This window comes from Dasypus novemcinctus, chromosome 2 (genome assembly GCF_030445035.2).
Source record: "Dasypus novemcinctus isolate mDasNov1 chromosome 2, mDasNov1.1.hap2, whole genome shotgun sequence".
NCBI lineage: Eukaryota > Metazoa > Chordata > Mammalia > Cingulata > Dasypodidae > Dasypus > Dasypus novemcinctus.
The window spans coordinates 14,941,146-14,961,872 of record NC_080674.1 but is presented as its reverse complement, the minus strand read 5'-3'; the positions used below and the strand labels follow the sequence as shown (position 1 = coordinate 14,961,872).

The window sequence follows — 20,727 nt, the reverse complement described above, 5'->3', positions numbered from 1 at the left end:
GTGAAAAATGCAAGTATTCCAAAGGAAATACACATCACAGAGCTGGGAAAGAGTTTGCTCACAACCCACTGTCCTGCTGTACTCGCCAACTCCCACCCCAAGCCCCCACAAGAGTGCAAGGGTTACAATGAAGTGGCAATTCAACTGCAAATCTGTAAACTTTTCCTGCCTAGCCGAAACTCTGATTTGTCCACCTTCCGGAACTCTTCCACACACAAACAAGGCTGCTTTGCAATCCCAGGAAACCTGGCGGCTCACCTCGGAATAGGCCAGGGTGATGTGCTCATAGATGCCCTGGTGGTGGTGGATGGCGTCTTCCAGGTCCTGCAGCTCAGAGGGGAGGTCCACCTCCCCGCAGGCTTTGCACCACGAGTCCACGTTGCTCATATACTGGGAGGTTAGAAAAAAGAGAGAGATTATGTATCTCAGTGGCAATTTATATTGAAAAGTGGGATTTTAAAAAAGCAGGGTTCTGCAAATCTGGGTGGTTTGGCGAGTTGAAGAATATCCAGGGGTTGACTCTGAGCCTCAAAAGGCACTAATGCACCTGCAGGCCCGGCTAGGTGAGTTCTCAAACTGAATTCTGTGCCCAGAGGTTCTGCTCCAGCAGGCCTAGGATGCGGCCAGGAACCTGCACTTGAAATGAGCCCTCGTGAGGCACAGGGTTTGGGACCACACCCCAGAACAGAGGGACACCCGCGGGAACATCCTAGGGCCTTCCCCATGCACGTCTGAGTCCACTCCTGGAAATGGGCCAGCGGCAGGCTCATCCACAGGCCGCTTGCAGCCTCGGCAAGGGCTGACCAGCAAGATCCAACTTGACTGCGGAGCTGGGTTTTAGCCTTTACTTCCTCCCTCTTGCATTAAAATGCTAACTCAAGAGCCCGAAGAATCTGCAGTCATTTACCTAATATTAACAGAGCGTCCAGCCCATTTTGCCACCACTGCAAAAGCAAGCAAGCTCAGGAATTAAAGCAGACCAAGAAAAGGAAGAGGAAACCCTCAGCTGCACCCCTGGAATCTAAGGAAAGTCTCCTTCGCCCGCCCGCCTCAGTGGAATCGTTCAGGGTCTGTCCCAATTTGCATGTAAATGAGAAGCTTCAGAGCTGCCAGCTTCAAGGCCCAGGGCCTCTCCAGGCTGTCTTTCTTTGACTGCTGGCTGCCATTCCAGTTTCACCTTGATTTTCTCCACTGCCACCCCACATGCCCCAGGACCCATCAAGAGCTGATAAATTCACTGCCAAATTTCCTATGGAGATACAGTCAGAATCCATTACAGTTAAGGGTCAAAGGTAGGCAGCAGAAAGCCCAATTAAAAAGCTAACTCAATTAAGCCCAAAAGACTTTAAACTCTTACTCCAGCGCAGCTTTTACACTGACCAGAGAAGGCAAGGGACACCTATTTAAACTAGGACAACTGGCCTGCCAGTCAGGGAATTTGCTATAATTCTCTTAAAATATAATGAGAATAACCTGCCCACTTACTTAGGAACTTAAAACAGACAAGTCATCCACATAATAACAACTTATGAAAATTCCTGGATTATAATGTATTGACTCAGAAAAATATTCGCACGCAAACTTAGGTCTTGAATCTGGTTCCTATGGACTTGTGTTATCTGACAGCATGTGGTTTCTGGTGGTTTCAGGCATGACAAAAAGCACAGCAAACAGCATTTTCACTGCCTTGAGCTGTGGGGCCTTACCAATACCATTAACGTCATCTAAGTGGTCAGAGCGGGCCTTTACACCTTTCCCTCTCCATGTATATAACTTACAAAATATGTGACTACTTAGGCAAATTTCTAAGTATTTCCTGGACGGAGGATTTTATAAATTTCCACTGGGTCAGGTTGGTTGATTCTAAGTATCTGTAGCAGTTTGATATTATTGACGAATTCCAAAAAGAAATACTGGATTATGGTTATAAACTGATCTTTTCCTCTGGGTGCATTAGATTATACCAGATTCATAGGTTTACTTGATTAAGTAATTATGTAAGCCTCTTGTGGCAGTAGGGCACCAACGGGTGGGGACTCTCAGATAAAAGGCATGGCAAAGGACAGAGTTAGGGGTTCTTAATGTTAGAATATGATGCTAAGCCTTAAGTTGGAGCCCTGGGAAAAGAGACAGAGCCATTCGCCTGATATTCTACAGCTGACCTCGTAGAGAAAACAGAGGAGCTGATCCCAGAGGAACCTGGAAGCCTGAACTCTTGCAGAGGTCGGCAGCCATCCTGCTCCAACACATGAAAATAGACCTTGGTGAGGGAAGTAACTTATGCTTTATGCCCTGGTATCTGTAAGCTCCTACCCCAAATAAACACCCTTTATAAAAACCAACCCATTTCTGGTATTTTGCATCAGCACCCCTTTGGCTGACCAATACACTCATCCTTAATATCTATCCTCTTTTTGCACTTAAAAGCAATTAAAATATTGCAAACCTTTTGCAAATACAAATTGTCTGAGGCTAAACCATCACTAACAAATCCTCATGTCAAGTCAGCAGTTAATTGCTTCTAGACAATGGCCACTGGAAATTATCCAAAGCAGAGTTATGACAAATAAAGTTAAAATAAGTCTTCTGAGATAAAGTGAAAAGTTTTTACAATACAAATTTCACAATTTAATGGGTGTCAGACTAATTTATCATGGTATCAGAATAACTATTAAAATATATTCAAATCTGATTTTTGAAGCAAGCAGTAAACAGAAACATTTGGTAAGTTTTACATATGTCTGTAAGTAAAAGTACCTTATTTACTTCAGGAAGTATCCTCAGAGGGCACTAATTATACTTCCCTGAAAAAATGTAGCCAGATTCTAAACACACAGAAAAAGTTGGTTTGCCATGTAGAACTCGTCCATTCTGCATATCTAACTAAATTCACTGGGGTAGAGCCCAGTGATAGCATTAACCCTCATGTTGATTATATAGAACTTTTGCACAAGCATCATTTTCCTGTTTTTTATTTATGAGGTAGCAACCCCTAAAATTCCAAGTCAGACAAGCTATGCCCTGGATGCTTTCTGAAAGGCTGAGCACCCGAAGAGTCTGACCTATGCCTCCCAAGCCATAACTGCCCATCAGAGACCCAAAGAAGAGGGCACTAATAGGTGTTAACACACACACACACACACACACACACAGAGTCCTGCAGTAAAGTCTAACATCAAAGGTCAACAGGTACCCACAGCAGAGTACCTCCTAGAGCCTCTAATATTATAATGTGCAGTGTTAATGTGTAGGGAGGGGCCATTATGTCCCAAATTAATTTATTATTTCCTGAATTCATCTGACCCCTCTATCGTGCCCTATACACACATACACACCTACTGCCACCTTGAGAAATACATTTTGCAGTTGCTACACTAGGGGAAATGTGTCCAGCACAGTGGCAGACAGTCAACAAGGATGACAAAAGGTGGCTACTGGCCACATCAGAGCATCCTGTTTAGGATTTGATGCTTTAAATGCTCCAGACAGGGAAACGGACTTTGGCCCAGTGGTTAGGGCGTCCGTCTACCATATGGGAGGTCCGCGGTTCAAACCCCGGGCCTCCTTGACCCGTGTGGAGCTGGCCATGCGCAGCGCTGATGCGCACAAGGAGTGCTGTGCCACGCAAGGGTGTCCCCCGCGTGGGGGAGCCCCACGCGCAAGGAGTGCACCCATGAGGAAAGCCACCCAGCGTGAAAAGAAAGAGCAGCCTGCCCAGGAATGGCGCCGCCCACACTTCCCGTGCCGCTGACGACAACAGAAGCGGACAAAGAAACAAGACGCAGCAAATAGACACCAAGAACAGACAACCAGGGGAGGGGGGAAATTAAATAAATAAATAAATCTTTAAAAAAATAATAATAATAAATGCTCCAGACATTGAAATATGGGAATATACAGCATCTCTGAGATTCTGAAGGAGGGTCAGATGGTGAAGAGTATCAAACGCTACTCCAGGAATTCAAACCTGGAGAACGCTTCAGCACGGAGGGCGCTCACGCTCAGCAGCACGGCATGCTGCTTGTTTTTCCTTCCAGTCTTACTGACTATATGAAGAAAGGAGTCTGGGTCAGTTTGAAAAACTAAGGAAAGTCAATGAGGGAAGAGTGATTCCCATAGACAGCTTTAATGTGAAATTTAAAAATACTTAGAGGGATTTTTCTTCTCTTGGAAAATTTCAATTAGAAATTCAAAATTGGTTGAAAAAATATTTATAATGTAGACATGAATTCAAGCTTCAGAGTTCTTTTTTTCTTGTTACTTCTGTTTCTCATTTTGTATTTATTTCTAGAAAACATGACTCTTCCTCCTTTTCATTCCACCTTTTCCACTCCCCAAGGAGGGTATCAACCAATGCACTCCCTCTCCTCGTCCCTTCAGGAGAAAGGTTCCGTTCTCTGCTGGCTGCCCAGAAAACCAGCGGGATGAGGCTTTTCCACTGGGGAGTCCAGCCCCCACGTCTCCAACAGAGTGACTCAGAGAAGACAGGTGCAATTGGAACCAAAAGATGCCAATGATCACAATGAGCACCTGAAACCTGTTTTTCTTAATTCCCTTGTGTGTGTGTCCCACTTCCTTTCTACTCTTTAAGAATCTTGTTTTTCTAAAGCCAAGAATTAGGCCAATGTTTTAAAAATAGCTTTCCTGAGAAAAAGTAGATATACAAAGGGAAATCAGTTAAATACATGTATTATTTACTTAGAAATTCAAAACAAACTATTGAAGCATCGTTTTTATTATTTTCCCCTGAATTCCAACCCAGACTTGTAAGATTATCCAGATGGTAACTATTATCCATAAGTTGTGTTTACAGTAAACATTACATGTGATGGTTAATTTCATGGATCACCTTGGACAAGTTATGGTGTCCAGTTATTTGGTTAAGTAAGCACTGGCCTATTACTGTGAGGATATTTTGTGGGTTTAAATCATCAATAAGTTGGTTGCATGTACAGTTGATTACATCTACAATCAATTCAGGAGACTGCCTTCAACAGTAAGAGAAGTCTCATCTAATCATCTGAAGCTTTTGAAAGAAGTGAGGATTTCAGCAGTCAGAAAAGAGAATTTCCAGCTCTGCTTCAGGGAGCCAGCTTCTCCGGGGGAATTCAATGAAAGCCTCTGACAGTGTTCCCAGCTTGGAGCCTGCCTTATGGAATTTGGACTTGCCCCTCCCCACAGGTGCAAGAGCCAATTCTAAAAACCTCGTAATATTTACACATACCTCCTGTTGGTTCTGTGTCCCTAGAGACCCTAATACCTTACATGTAATAGACAGAATGAGGTGATCTGAAGGCAAGCCTCTCTCAGTGCTAACAGAACCTTCAGCAACGATGGGAATACATTGTATTGCACTAATATAGCAACCTCTAGCCACCTGAGGTGACTCAGTATCTGAAATGTAGACAGATACTAAGATTCTAAGGACTTGAATTTTACTGTTTAAATTAGTTTATTTAATTTTAAATCATTTCCAAATGTGGCTACTGGCTACACATTGGATAGGGCAGCACGAGAATGTCTTTAACAGTGAAAACTGGATATTTTAAGGTGTGATAAAATCAAGTCACTTTGTTTTATAAAAATGTAATTTAATAATACTTGCAAGTACAGGCTTCTTAATATAAAGGGACTGTCCAGTAGCTATACCGCATGACCAAAAGGTGAAGCCAGGTAAGCTGTTTCTGTCTTAGAGGCCCTAAATGACAACTACTGGTAAAATCACCAACACGGGCTCATGTCTCCATACTGACAACCTGAAATTGTGCCTCAAACTGTGAGAACTAATGGATGTGACATCGCTGGAGGCATAATATTTATGCAACATCGTTCGAATCTGGTATTAACCCCCTAGGTCCCCTCATCAGGTTGAAGTTCTTAATGAAAACTCTGAGTGTGGGTCAAGGAGGGCTAGGGTGGACACTTGGCTTACAACGCCCATGTCTCTGGTGCTTTCCTACCAGAGCTTAGGAAAACCGTTTACACACAAATGACAGGATAAGCATTTAAAATGACTCCTCTCTTGGGAAGTGGAAGAAACCGTTTTAGTGGATGTGATCTTCCATACATCAAAATTTCAAGGGACAATTTTGTTCAGAGAGGGGAGAAGACACAGCCCATTCTCCTTGCAATTAAGGACGTCCTCGTGGCCCACCGGCACATTTCAGCTGCCTGCCTTCAAACAAGGTCTTCTTCGCTAGGTTACTCTGGGCCTAAGTTCCTGTTTGGCTTCTACTCTGGCTACTTCCTAAACACTGAGACATATATATATATATATATACAGAAGCCCATGAAATTCTGTTCAATAATGCATTCCTATTGCTTAGTGTCCTTCAAATCTATGAATTACAGCCATTCATTTGATCCACTCTGCTGTATGTTTGATACTTTCATAGTAAAATGTTGGGAAAAATGTCCTGTGGCATGCACATGGCTAGATTATTTTCAGGCAGGTCAAAGAGGCAATTAACCACCGGAGTTATTTATAAGTCTGAATCCCACCATGATCATGAAAGAGCTTCCCCCCAGGTGTTACTGTGCTCCAGCCTGTCCCTCACTCAAGCCGTCTGTCCTGCTTCACTCTGAGTCATACCTTCTGGGCACCCATCTCCACACCCTTCCCAGGCACCCACTACTAGTTTCCACACACCCTGGTTCCATGAGCCATAGCCTCCCACACTGCATCACCATTAAAGGTGGCCCAGACGCAGGGACCATGGCACACCTCCTTGTCAAGAGAACAAGGCACCTCATGGCTTGGCACAATAAAGAGGGTAACAGGCAGCCACAGGGTCCTGCAGATATTGCTATTTTATGTTGAAGAAGGCTCCCGTTACTTTAAAGCATTGGTTGTGGGGGCGTGCCTGTACATAAAACCAGCTGAATGCATAATAAGACTGGTGAGCAGAAAGCCCTTAGTACTGAAATCTGGAAGTCCCTACTCATGGCTTTTACTTGATTGCCACCGTTAAGTCGTCTCTCTCCTTATAGTCCCCTCAGCTTCTTCCCTTGCTTCACACTTTAAAGGTTTCTAGAGTTGAGATCACTGCTAATTAGTGCCTTATGCACTTCTTGCCAGCCTCGCTGAAATCTCAGGCAAGCTGGGGTCTCTGTCTTGCCTTCACTGACTTCTTCACTCCTCAGCAGAGACAGTGTCCAGATTAGAGAGAGACTCTCTCCTTAGAAGCATCAGTGTAAATGCCTATGAGCACAGTTTTTTCCCCCAAAAGAATTATCCTTGAGAAAGCCACACTGGTATTTTTCCTTTTAAGTGAAGCAACCAATGTGCCTTTTCCCCACGTTCCCCGTGTGACTAAGAATTCCTGTGCTCTCTCCACAGCTTGAAGAGGAGTTTTGCTGTCCAGCACACCTTCCACTAAGGAAGTCTGAGTCACAAGCAAACCACTCTCCTTTTGCTGTCGGAGTGTGTTTGTTGATGCAAGTTTGTTAGCGAAGAGGCATGTGGGATTGTCATGGCATCCATTACACATCACCTCTAAACCAGGTAGTTTAGTGTGCTGGAGGCTGGTGAAGGCCCAGCTGGTAAGGAGGTGTGCTGGAGGCAGGAACTGCACGGGAAGCTGACCACAGCGAGACATGGCCCAGCTGGTAAGGACGTGTGCTGGGGGCAGGAACTGCACGGGAAGCCAGCCACACTGAGGCACGGGCCTGGCCTTGATAGCACTGGGCAGTTGGGTCCACCGTAGAACTCCCTACATCTTGCAAGTTCTAATTTCGTAAGAAGAGTAAACTCCAATGTTTAAACCACGTACAGTCAAGACATTCTGTTACAGGCGGCTAGAGCATCATAATTGGTGTGATAAAGAGGTAAGAATGAGGAAGAGTAGAAAAGGCACAGCAGCCACCACATGTCAGCACTTACTATCTACCAGGCACCGTGCAGCACCTAACGGACACATTGCATTGCCGTGATAAAACAGCCCTCTCAAGTAGGTCCTTATAGTTCTACTTTACAAGTGAGAAAGCTAAGGAACAGAGAGGTTAAAGGACACACAGAAGGTTGCACAGCGAGGAGTAAGAGAGCTGGGATTTAAACTGAGAGCTGAGTGGCTTCTGAGCTCAAGTTCTTTACCAGGGAAAGAAGTCCCCAAGGGTGACCACTGGGGAAAGCGTGGGGGTTCCGTGCACTGACCTTTTCAGCCTTCTGGTGGAAAACGGAGGACATGTCCAGCAAGGTGCTGCGCTCGTCCAGGGCGGCCGCGAAGGCCTTCCACTCCTGCTCCAGCTGGCTCGCGATCTGCTTGATCTGCTGCGAGGCGTAGTGGCCGGACTCCACCAGGCGGGCAGCCACTGACATGATGCGGTTGATGTTCACGTACACGTTCTGCAGGGGGCGGGGAGAGAGGCTGAGGGGGCTCCTCCACGCAACGCGGGCAGCAGCTTCCGAAACAGCCTGCTCCGCTCAAAGGGGATCAGCTTCTAAGGGCACAGTCACCTGGAGTCTAACACTACGCAGAGCTGCGGCCCAGATCGCCATCCACGCCAGGCTCTGGTTTCCAGGGCTATTTCTAAAACTGTGAAGCTACAAGTCCGCTGGCGGAGAGGCATGACTGGTAAGCACAAAGCAATCAAAGGCACGTGTGGGCGCATGCAGATAGGAGATGATTCATTTTTTGGCTTCAGACGCTGAAAGAAGTCCAGATGGCAAGACCGCTGACAAGCAGTCACCCAGAACTGAAGGAACCCGGCCTTTCAGTTTTAACTAGAACCCAGAAACTAAAAAATATGTACATAGCAACCAAGGGCTATTTGTGTGAAAACAATCTCTCCGTTACACATAAAGCCCGAGCCACCATTCTTTGGTGCCAATAAAAAGTCCTCTATTAATGGATCCATTTTGTCTAGGGATATAAATTGAGGTAGAAACACAATAATGCAGTTTTCAAATTTTAAACAAAGCGTTTCCACTCTGTAGCTATTCCTATCTTCCAGACTGCCAGAGTTTATGGAAAAACAAGGACAGGAGGCATAATGTAAAAAAAAAAAAATCCACGGGAAAAACCTGTCTCTGCAAAATTCCTTCTCAATATGGCATCGCCCCTTCCACCTTCGATTCCACTCTTTAAGCCTCAGCATCACATCGAGGCGGAGGCGACCGGAGCACAGCAACCAACGCCAAAGTCGTCGTTCTTCATGTGTTTACTATTTGGGTCCACGGGTGTCACAAAAGCGTAGCGACATCTTTGGCTCCTCCCAATCTTTCCCCTAAATCTTTCACCCAATCCATCACGTTTTCCCTCCCTCCTCTCCCTTCGCACCCCGCCCCAGGCCCAGCCTCTGCGACCTCCACACTCCTGCTACGGGCTCCTCGCCATCCCTCGTCTGCAGTCCACCCACTGGCTCTCTCCCCAGTCCCCATTCTCTCCCTGCACCTTCTTTCAGGCATTCCTTCGCTCCATTTCTGATTGGAACCTAAACCCAGGGTGGGGCTGCCTGGGTCTGGGATCAGAGCGCCTCAGGCCTCTGGCCCTTGAGGTACTTCCCTGGGCTGCCCAGTGGTGGGAATCGGAGTGGCGCACACTGAGGGCCTGACGGGTGGGTCATAGGCGCTATCACTGAGTCCCTATGCTGAAAGCAACGCTCCCCTGTCCTCATACCTGCTCTCTCCCCTCCCCTTTCTCCCTGTAAGGTAACAGGTGACCATACTTGCTAAGTGGGCTTCCTCTGTATCCTTAAAAAGGAAAAGTCCACCCAAAAGGTCTATCTGGAAAGCCCCAGGCAGATGCTGTGTCAGGCTAGAGAAGAGCTGTCCATCGATGGTGGCTCTACTGGGCGAGCACCGATCATGTTCGCTCACAGCTAGATTAGGTTACGGTTTCCTGTGCTACAGTCATAGCCCCGAGCACGCTCTACATACAGAGCACAAGTCTCCATCTTCACCCTCCTCCGTGCCCCCGGAAGTCAGAGCACAGATAAGAAACGTGGTGGTACCTGGTCTAAACCGACAGCCCACAGGCAGATAGGGCAGTGTGGAACTGCTACCTTCGGAGTGCCTGCATTTATATTCTTACCATCACAGCTTTTAAAAATACCTGTTCAAGGAGAATGAGCTTAATTCTTGGTATCTCAGTACCAGGAAAACGCTTTAAACAGAGGGTCAACTGTGTATACTGGTATGTAGTATTATTCCTTTTCTTTGTCAAGGAATTGTTCCCAACACTGTCGACAGTGTGAGATGGGGCTGAAGGTCAATTGATCCTTGTTCTGTAAGCCACTTGTCAGAGGTAGACACTGAGGCTTCCTGGAGGAGCTCAGAACAAGGAGAGGGACAGGTCCAGAAAGCTCACCCAGCAGGAGTCATCAGCCCATGGGGTGCCAGGACTACAACATTTTAAAAAATTGTTTTAGCTTGGAAAAGTAATGAAAAGCAATAAAAGTTTATTACAGAAAATTAGAAAGTCAAAAAAAAAAAGTCACCCGAACTTTTAAGAATTTCTTACCTGCCTCACCAGTACTTTTTAATTATATCAATACCACCCTTGATAATAATTACCATTTAATCAAGCACTCAGTATGTATCAAGCCCTGAGCTTAGTGTTTCACAAATACAGATTAAATATAATAATGCTACACTTTATGAATTAGGAAACTGAGGCTCAAAAAGGTTCAAGAACCTGTTCAAGGTCACACAGTAAGTAAAAGAACTGGAATCCAAAGCCTCTAAGTCCACAACCCACATTCCTTCTTTCACGCTATGCTACCTAGTCTGACCATTCCAACACCTGACATTAATAATGCTGAAAGGGGAAGAGAAAGTATATTTTCTGTTGATTTCTAGTCTTTTGAGAATATTTTTGGGGTTCTAGAGTTTTTAAAATATGTGGTATAGTGGGTTACATATACCTTTTGCTATTAACTGAGGTAAAATTTTGAAGAACTGAGAGGAAAAGTTACAATTGTAGCAAGAAATTCTTCTCAGAAGCTATCCCCAAAAAGCTAACATTTTGGTTCTCCTTATCTATACCCAAGTTTGATGATTTAAACCAATCTGAAACTAGAAATTCTCTTATCTCAAACTCTAGAACAGATATCGACCTTTTTTATAGAACTTATTACAAAATTTAAATTGCTAAATCTGATCTTCCAAAACTACCTAAATTCTAGCACTTAGCTGGCCAAACTTTAATTAAATGATAAAGACCCCACCTTTAAACTGCTTTAATGCTCTGTGTGATTATTTAGTTACAGGGCCTAAAAGTGGTTAATTCTCTCCCAAGGTTGACTCAAAGTCCAAATTGGAGCTCCTTGTCCCTGAAGAGGAAATTTCTAGAAGCTTAACTGTCCTAAGTAGCCACATATACTTTAGAACAATTAATAGCTTTATTTTAGTCACATTGACTATAAAAACTGCAATAGAAGTGCCTTTCAGAGTTTAATTTAGTTTTTTATTCTTGCGCTGTAGACCTAGCGTGACCCCAGCTATCTGGTCTGCGGGATTTTGAAGGAGCACAACAGGCCACGGGTACCAAATGCACCAAATTCAAAGAGTGCCAGAGTATTCCAGGCAAGGCTGAAGCCTGGACCCAGTCCTTTGCTTCACCTTGGAAAGAAGGCTCACGTTTTAGGATAACCGGACTATGTCGTTGGGGTAAGCAGCTGGCTGCCTTATTCCTTCATCGTGTGAAAGAGCCAGGAAACTGACAGCAGGTCTGCTCAGTCGTTCTGAACCCCACCCCACCCCCTTGCTTCCAACGCGTGTGCTGGGGTGCAAGCTGCTTAAACACCTCCCTTTTGCTACAACAGTTCTCCATACCAGGACATGTGGCTCTGGGCGGTTATCTTACCATACAGTTCATAGCAAAGTGATTGTGCTGTGTCTGCAGCTCCATTGCGTGAGGATGGCTGGTCCCGATCTCTGTGTAGCTGTTCAGAAACAGGCCTTTGTTGTGCGTGATCCAGTCAAACATCTACCGGGATGAAAAACAACCTGGAATCACTCCAGAAAGAGACACGAAGGACACGGGCCAGGAACAGCACGCCCCGAGAAAGACCGACTTCCCTCCTCTGGCGATCTCCCAGACATGTCTACGAATAAGTCAGCAGCTCTGGACTTGCAGGATCTACAAGGAAACCCTGTCTAACATTTCCTTTTACAGATGAGGAACGAAGAGGTGGAAAGGTAAAGAGAGATTCTCAAAGCCCCTAGGCTAATTAAAACTATCTCCAGGACTTCCTACCCAGCCTCTCTGCTCTACTGAACTGCTTCACTTGCCCCAGAGCTCTTCAATTAAAGATCCTTAAGGTGAACTTAGAGATGCATAGTCTCTAGAAACCTACAGGTTTCTAATAGCCATACCAATGACTTCAGTTCTTTTGTGCCAAAAGCCTACAGAAACCTATGCAAATACAAACAAGAAAAAGAAACACATAAAAAAGGGAAAGAAATTTAATGATGACATCTCTCTTAAGATTCAATACGGATGTTCCTTGAAAAATCATTTAAGGAAATAGAAATGACTATCAGTTTGCACTGCTACCCTGAGACTTGAACCACACTCCCAGTGACAGTAACCTGTTTTTCTAGTAATTGGAAGGAAAAGCTTCTAGGGACTTTGAAAACACACCCCTTTAAACAAAAGCATACTGGCAGATACCTTACAAGTTTACCAAATATAGAGCTGGATTATTTCAAAAGATCCTTTTACATCAAAGATTTCTAAAGTAGTTTTTACTTTTCTCTACAAAATATATTCCCCTGTCCATGAAAAAAAAAACTGACAAACTCAAATGAATAGTGATTAATTCACTCAGGTGCGTGACTTGTAACATATTTCTATAAATAAGCATCCTCTTTTCACGTTGCTAAGATTAAGTTAGTCAGTAATTGATAAGAATTCACTTTGACCAGTTGGTTTGTCTGAAGCACGAGAATAAAACAAGAGACCATAGGTAATTATTGCTGTATTACCCAGAAACTATTATTTTTAACTCATTACTCACCTTTTATTTTAAAAACATACTCAATAATAGATTTGAATGGTGTTCTAGCACTGGCTTTGTAGAAGAGCAGCTATAAGCAAATTACATATAGAATTACTACTTTCAATAACGTAAGCCTATAAATTTTTCACTCTTTTAATTGAAATCATCCTTCCCTCTGATCTTGCAGGTATTCTAAACTAAACTACCCGCAGATACTAATTTAAAATTTCTAAAACAGCAGTGTATAGCACAAACAGTAAGACTGGCAAGCAGATCTGAATGCCGTCTTCAGCCACTGCTTGCTGGTTTGTAACTACCCTCGCCAGTGCAGGCTCACCATCCTTTCGCCTTTTAACGCCTTCATTTCCCCTGACCCGACCAGCCCTGGCTCTAGGAGCTGGCGATCCCCCAGGCGGCCCTCTGCTGCTCAGTGTAGCCTGCACCTCGACCCTCTCTCACCTTCTCAGCGTCCTGCTCGAACAGCCGCAGCTGAAAGCACTGGTCCAGCTTCAGCTTCCTCACGTGCCACATCTGATGCAGATGCTGCCGCGTGGAGTGCAGCCTGTCCAACATGCTGGACACCTTGGGCAGGAGGGTCTGCAGGTCGGCATTGCCCGACCCCGAGTTCTTTTTGGGGAAGCTCTCGCTGCTCTGGATTCTCTGGAGCAGCTTCTGCCCCTCCAAATCCAAGTCCTCTATGGGGGCCTTAATCACCTTCTTCTTCAGCTGGGAGTGTTCCTCGATCATATTCCGAGCCCCCTCCAAGTCCTGAGGCAATTCCTTCTTAGCTAGGATGTCCTGAAGCTCCTCCAGCCGAGACAGCATGTGGGTGGCACTGCTGATGTAGTCTTCAAAAGCCACTCGGATCTCAATCCACTCTTCATGGTTGTATTCCAGGCACCCATCGAACTCAGGGGTCAACTGGGAAGGATCAACTACTTTGGTGAGGCCTTCTAAAGAGACCATGTTTGTCTTAAGAGGGGAAAAGAGAATCACGCATGAGAGGATGAACCAAATTTGTATGGTCTTTATCTTAATGCAATCTGAAGTGCTTCCAGATTCTCATACTTAAAGCAGGTAGGGATCTGTTTCTAGAAAACCTGACGTACCTTGCTCTGCCCCATAAAAACAAGTGTAGCTGAAAGAAGGCTTATGAGGTAATTCCAGTAAATGAGGTAATTCCAGTAAAGCAATACCAAAATGTTGGAATACCTAAAATTATAGAATCACAGGCATTTCTACGAGAGCTAAAGAAATCAGACTTCTTTCCAAGAATGTAGAAGTTAACCCTGTCTTAGGCACACTGCATAAGGAAATGTGTTAAAACTGCAAGTATGGAGCTGATGACTTGGAAATTTCACTTTTGTTAAATTACTTTCAGGTCTCACCGGGACAGAACACTGCAGAGCCACCCAACCTGCTCTCAGGCTAGTGTCTTGCTCGTGGGCTTCAGAGAGCCCCTGAAGGGCCACCGCCCTGTGAGGACGTTCACTCGCCGGCTGCTCGGGGGTCCTCCCTAATCACCATCTCGGCCTGCTCCCACTTCACATCAGTGGGTGGAGGGCAATGGGTGACTTTTCAGACCTTTGGAAAATATACCGGATCTTGTGACAAAGCTAAAGACAGCAAGCAGACGTGTTTCGTTCGTCTTAAACACCTGCTGCAATTCTGCAGGTGGTACGAGTGTTTTCCATAAATACGCAGTGCTACTTCCCGCCCACCTGGGACGGGGCTTGGGTCAATTACAATCTAAGTAAGAAACCCTAGCCTCAGCCTGTCCAGGTGGAAAGGAGAGCTAGTGTGAATGCCCAGGAGGGCCTGGCTAAAGGCAAACTCAAGATGAAGGAACAGGTTTGTGGCCTAGGGCACAGTATGAGAACGAGCGGGGCAGGCACAGCCCCTCCCCATCACTGCCCGCCTTGAGGGAACCCAGAACGGGCAGGCGGTGCTGGCGCCAGAGCAGCGGAGCTGGACAGGGCCCTGGCCTCATCAGCCCTTCTGTCTCCGCTGCTAGGGCAGGCCGACTCCTCTCTTATTTGTACTGACTCTTAATAATGTCCGTGGAGCCAAGCACTCAGAGAATGAGGCTGGTAATGATGTGGAGACAACTCTACGTCACTTTAAAAGCCCACAGGGGACGATCAAAGTTAGACTTGCAAAAAGTTACGTTAATTATATTGCCAAACCATTATTTTGGCTTTAAAAAGTGTGTAATTAAGTGCAACACTCTTTGATTCTTCCTCAAGGGAATAACTAAGGCTCAATAAACTGTCCTCCAAAATCACTTATTTTACATGAAAATAAAGACCTACTGATTTCATCTTTCACCTAAGTCTTGAGTGCAATTTCAAACTAAAATGAAATTTAGATTTCACATTGGAAAATAGTACTATGAAAAGAGATTAAAAATTCCAAATAATACAAACGTGAAAACATTTTGAAAAGTGTAAGATGTAATGAAAAGCTTACATTTAATATTGTTCAATGTTTTAAATATTATTATTGCTGTTTACCTTAAAATACATGAAAACATCCACTGATATGCAATGGTTACACAGGCAAAGATGCTACAAGAAGCGATCTATTCAGCCAAAAATTACTGTATTTTAATAAAATATTTATATCTTATTGCAGAATACAGCATGAAGCAAATTCTGGCCACAGTCCTTTCTATCCATAATCATTCCATAACCACTGCATCAGAAGCCTTTGTCAGACCTTGAAGATTAAGGAGAGGTGGTTACACTGAAACGACAGCAGGCTGGTGGGTAGGGTTAGGTTTATACTCCCGTCTGAAAGCCAGCGGCCATGTGTGTCTCACTGAATAGTTTTTAAGGAGTATTTCCTTTTTCATAAACGAGAGCCTAGTACAGGACGTGACAGACTGCCCTCTCCCTATCAGTGATGGTATGAAAACTCGGGCTCTTCCAGAGTTATTCCTCGGAAACCTGAAGCTCGGGTCCATCTCCTGACAGTCCCTCGCCTCTGAGCCTGAGAGGACGATTATGCCCCTCTGAGGCCACGTAAAGGCATCTGTGCTGAGTGGGAAAGTGGTTTGACAGGTCACAGCCTCCTTTTCTTAAGGGAAAGGCCACACGCCTTGGCATTCCTCGCACCTGCAAACCAAGAGAATTACACCTAACCCGCCACACACACACACCTGCGCGAGTAAATTAATCCACCTGGATAACACGGTAACCAATGTAACATGATTACACAATAGCTCATTTTACCTCTCATAGGCACATACGCTACGCAGGTCCTGCTTAATGCATGGTTTTAAAATCCGGCATCGGCCTGAAAGGCTGAGAAAAACGCCAGCTTTTCATAAACCGCACCTATTGGCTTCCTCGGTCTGGCTACACAGGGGAAGTTACCTCAAATTCAAATTTGGAACTGCCAAAGTTTGTCCTCTGCTTCTGCCAGAAGTTGTCTGGCTTGATGATCAGCGCCACGTGGATGCAGCAGGGAAAGGACTCCTGCAGGATCTTCAGCAGGGGCTTGATGGAGTCCCACTTGGACCCGCGCATGTCCACGATCACCGTGAAGCCCCGCTTGCACACTTCTTCACTGGAGGAAAAGAAAAAGCAGGTTGGAAGCACACAGCGCTCACGCGGACTCTGCCTGCTCCTCCCAGCCGCGGTGCGCTGGGGTGGGAGGCGGAGGGGCAGTGGGAGGGCCCGCATCCCCCTGCTGGAGGCGCTGGCGGGAGAGGGCGGCTGAAACCAGAAAAAGATTACAGCTTACCTGGGCCGCTCAGTTCTTTCTCACCCCTCCCCCTGTACCGTGAAGGAAGAGAATCTGATTGTACGGGTGTCAAGCAAGAAGGAAGTTTTGAAACAGGTTTCAACTTCAAAAACCTTTGAAATTTTGATTGCGTATTTCTGGATTTGCACGCTGTCTACTCATCAGGAGAAAAACAGTGGCCATCCTTCCTGTTTCCCTGGTCTTTTCCGTATTCACTTACCACACACTCAGTAAGTACGATCAGCAGAGATCCTTAGTGATACCTCCGAGAGCGCCCTCGTCCCCATGGAGACTAGGAGGGACCGGTCACAGGAGTGGGCACCGAAGTGACCCTCGCCAGTAAGGCTGGCAAGGGCAGAGGCTCTGAAATGCTGCATTTCATCTCCTTTAACTTATCCCTAGACCTGAAGTTACATCGGTGGTTCTCAAAGTACTATCCAGTGGTCCCTGGGTGTCCTTGGCACCCTCTGGGCCTCTGCAGGTAAAGCTCTTTTTTTAAAAAATATATTTATTTTCTTATTTATTTCTCTCCCCTCTGCCCCCCACCCCCACCCCCAAGTTGTCTGCTCTGTGTCCATTTGCTGTGTGTTCTTCTATGTCCGCTTGTATTCTTGTCAGCGGCACCCGGAATCTGTGTCTTGCTTTTGTTGTGACACCTTTCTGCGCCAGCTCTCCGTGTGTGCAGCACTATTCCTGGGCAGCTGCACTTTTCTCACGTGGGGCTACTCTCCTTATAGGGCACACTTCTTGCACGTGGGGCTCCCCTACACGGTGGACAACCCTGTGTGGCACAGCACTCCTTGTGTGCATCAGCACTGCGTGTGGGCCAGCTCACCACACGGGTCAGGAAGCCCTGGGTTTGAACCCTGGGCCTCCCATGTGGTAGGTGGACGCTCTATCCATTGAGACAAGTCCGCTTTCCTAAAGCTCTTTTCATAATACCCTTTCAGTCGAATTGCACCGGAGGAGCCTTCGCACAAATCAAGGCAGTGTTGGAGTCGTCACATTCTTCACCTCCAAGTTTTGGGCAATTATTGTCTTTCTAAAAAGCCAGTTTCTCTTAAGAATGCCCTTGATAATGCAATAACAATTACTAAGTTTATTAACTCTCAGCCCCTAGGCACATGTCTTTTAATGACCTGTGTGATGAAATGGTAAGTCCACATAAAGCACTTCCCCAATAAAGGATCAACAACCAGAACAGCAGTGTCCTTAAACAAAGATCAGAAGACTCAGAGTCTTGCTTGTACCAGGTTATACAGGGGGCTGCCCCTCCTGCTTACATGAACGACTCTTGAACAGCCGAGCTTGCTGGTGACACCGGCACCAGAAGCAACCAGGCAACACCTGCATGCAAGGCATCTGGAAACACACTGAAGACGTTCCGAGTACTCAGTGAGCTTTTCAGATTTTTATCCAACTTAACTGTACTGGAGCTATAGGGTAGACAGCTGATATCCTTCTGCCTCAGGTAATCACCCTGAAAAAGAGTCTACATTAAAAACTGGAAAAGTAATTGCTATCTCTAAATCACGTTAAAGGGTTCCGGGAAGATGGAGTCAGAGTAGGTCAGCAGGGCTCATCTCTCTTACAAAAACAGCAGAGGAGGGGCAGAAGCTGTCTGAAGGAGCTGCTTTGGGGATCTGAAGACTAGGAGAGGATGCATGCATCATCCAGGAGGGAGTGGAGATGGAGAGACAAAGAGGCCGAAACAAAAGCGGTAAGTAACTCACCCCCACGGATGGGAACGGCACCCATACTCTCACCCTTGAGGCCCGCGGCTAATGGTAAAACCCACAGCTGTGGGGGGGGGGGGGGGCGGCAAAAGACAGGGGAGCAGTCTTTACCTCCCTGGGAAGAGGGAGCGTGCAGCAGAGGGCTGAGTATGGGCTTGCTTCAGTAAGGTTAACCAGTGGGGCCTGGCTTTGAATCCTGGCTCTAGAGAGCCTGAAACAGCAGCAAATGGAGGCTGGAAGAGCCACCTCCATGGAAAGCTTTGCTGGAGAGCACCACCTGCTGGCAGGCCAGGAAAGTGAAGGAAAAAAGAGGCTTTTTGAGTCTCCTTGTCCCTACCCCAGGCCCCCTTGGATCTGGTCTGCACCCCATTAGTGGGTTCCTGGCCCTGTTTTGACAACTTAGATAGGGCAATTCATCACATACAAGGGACGCTCAATAAGAGCAAGTGCCAATTTCTCATCAGAAAGCATGGAGGCGAGAAGGTAGTGGAATGATATGTTCAAGATACTGAAAGGGAAAAACTGCCAGCCAAGAATTTTTCCTCTGGCAAAACTGTCCTTCAGAAATGAGGGTGAGTTTAAAGTTTTCACAGATAAACAGAAACTGAGAGTTCATCACCAACAGACAGACTTCACAAGAAATATTAAAGAGAGTGCTGCAGCCTGAGAGGAAAAAACAGGAAAGAGAGGCACAGAGATGAGTGGAAAAATGATTATTAAAAGTAACTACAAGGGTAAAAAGACAGGAAATACTAAGATATGACAAAGTAAGCCAAAGGATAAAATGGACAAAGTAAGTAATTCCTTTACAGTAATAACACTGTATGTTAACAGACTGAACTCCCCAGTCAAAAGACACGAAATGGCAGAATGGAAAATTTTAAAATACAAGCCACCTATATCCTGTCTATAAGAGATTCACCTTAGACCCAAGGACACAAATAGGCTGAAAGTAAAAGCCTGGAAAAAGGTATTTCATGCAAACAGTAACCAAGAGAAAGCTGAAGTCACGATACTAATAGCACACAAAATAGATTTAAATACAAAACTGTTATGAGTCTAAGAACATGATATATTAATAATAAAGGGGGTAATTACCCCAAGAAGAAATAATAATAAACATTTATGTACCTAACCAGGGTGTCCCAAAATACATGAGGCAAACACTGGCAAAACTGAAGGGAGAAACAGACATCTCTACAATAATAGGTGGAAACTTCAATACACCACTCTCATCATTGAATGAAATCTCTGGACAAAGAATCAACAAAGAAATAGAGAACTTGAATAATATGATAAAGGAACTAGCCCTAACAGGCATATTTGGAACACTGCACCCCAAAACAGCAGGATATACATTCTTCTCAAGTGCACATGGCTCTTTTTCCAGGATAGACCACACGTTGGGTCACACAACAGGTCTAAGTCACATTAAAAAGCACCCCAAAGTTTAAAAGTAAAATTAAAGCCACAGTCATCCTCTCTTTTGCACGGGTTCCCTCTCCTCTTTTCTCTCTTACACATGCATTCTACTCCTTTCCATGACTCACACCATCAAAGCAACTGACATTCCACGTTTCACAGATGTAAAGTTGTGATGGCATCTACACTGGAATAAGAGGGCTCATCACAAAACTACTCCAAAAACAAGTGTGGTAAAAGAGCCGGCCTGAGGGCTGCTCATGGTTAGAGGAGGATGGTGTTTAAACGGGGAGAGACTGCGGAGAACTGCTCAGGGCTGACCTCTGCATGACTATCAGCACAGGCGGAGTCAATACGCACTCCACGCTCCTCATGCTCTCCCTTCGCCCCAGCAGGTCTTGGGCCACAATCCAGGCGACAGGGCAGTAGAAACGGCATTTGGCTCTCTGGCCTCCTTCAAAAATACCCGATGCCAAAGGGCATCCCGAAATGTCTCCTAAAATCTCCCGGCTCACCGAAATGAAGCGTGCTGGCCTCCTCAGGCTTTAGTGGCGCTGGCAATTCCGCATGACTCCATTCAGTAGAGACTCCGGGCCCTGAGGTCCCGGGCGCAGCCTCAGCGGAGGTGGTGGGGTGCTTCTCCCCGGGCACTCTGCAGAGGAAGCCTGGGACCCACTGGGGCGGCATTCCACTCAAGACCCACACTGAAGACACAAGGTGGGCAGCCTGGGCACCGTGCTGAGAAGCTGCTGCCTGGTGGAGGGCACATGTACGCGCCAGCCTTCACCATACCATGATAAGTGCTCCTGTAGCCTGCCCTGCTCCTAACGCTAAGTGCATACAGTATATACACAAAACCACTTGGCGGTGGCTTAAAGGA

General features: G+C 45.8%; 1 protein-coding gene across 3 annotated transcripts in view; it reads right to left on the bottom strand.

Annotated features, from left to right (window-relative positions):
• TRIO (trio Rho guanine nucleotide exchange factor) overlaps positions 1–20,727 on the bottom strand; it is a 380,125-nt gene that overhangs the window by 215,799 nt on the left and 143,599 nt on the right. For all 3 annotated transcript variants that reach the window (XR_011645465.1, XM_058306993.1, XM_058307004.1), the window contains exons 4-8: positions 16,320–16,512; positions 13,402–13,914; positions 11,805–11,927; positions 8,153–8,344; positions 259–390 (exon numbers count right to left, since the gene is read on the bottom strand). Coding sequence is in view for 2 of the 3 variants with exons in the window: in XM_058306993.1 (XP_058162976.1) it covers positions 259–390; positions 8,153–8,344; positions 11,805–11,927; positions 13,402–13,914; positions 16,320–16,512 (1,153 nt within the window). In the remaining variant the exon portion in view is untranslated. The remainder of the gene's footprint in view (positions 1–258; positions 391–8,152; positions 8,345–11,804; positions 11,928–13,401; positions 13,915–16,319; positions 16,513–20,727) is intronic.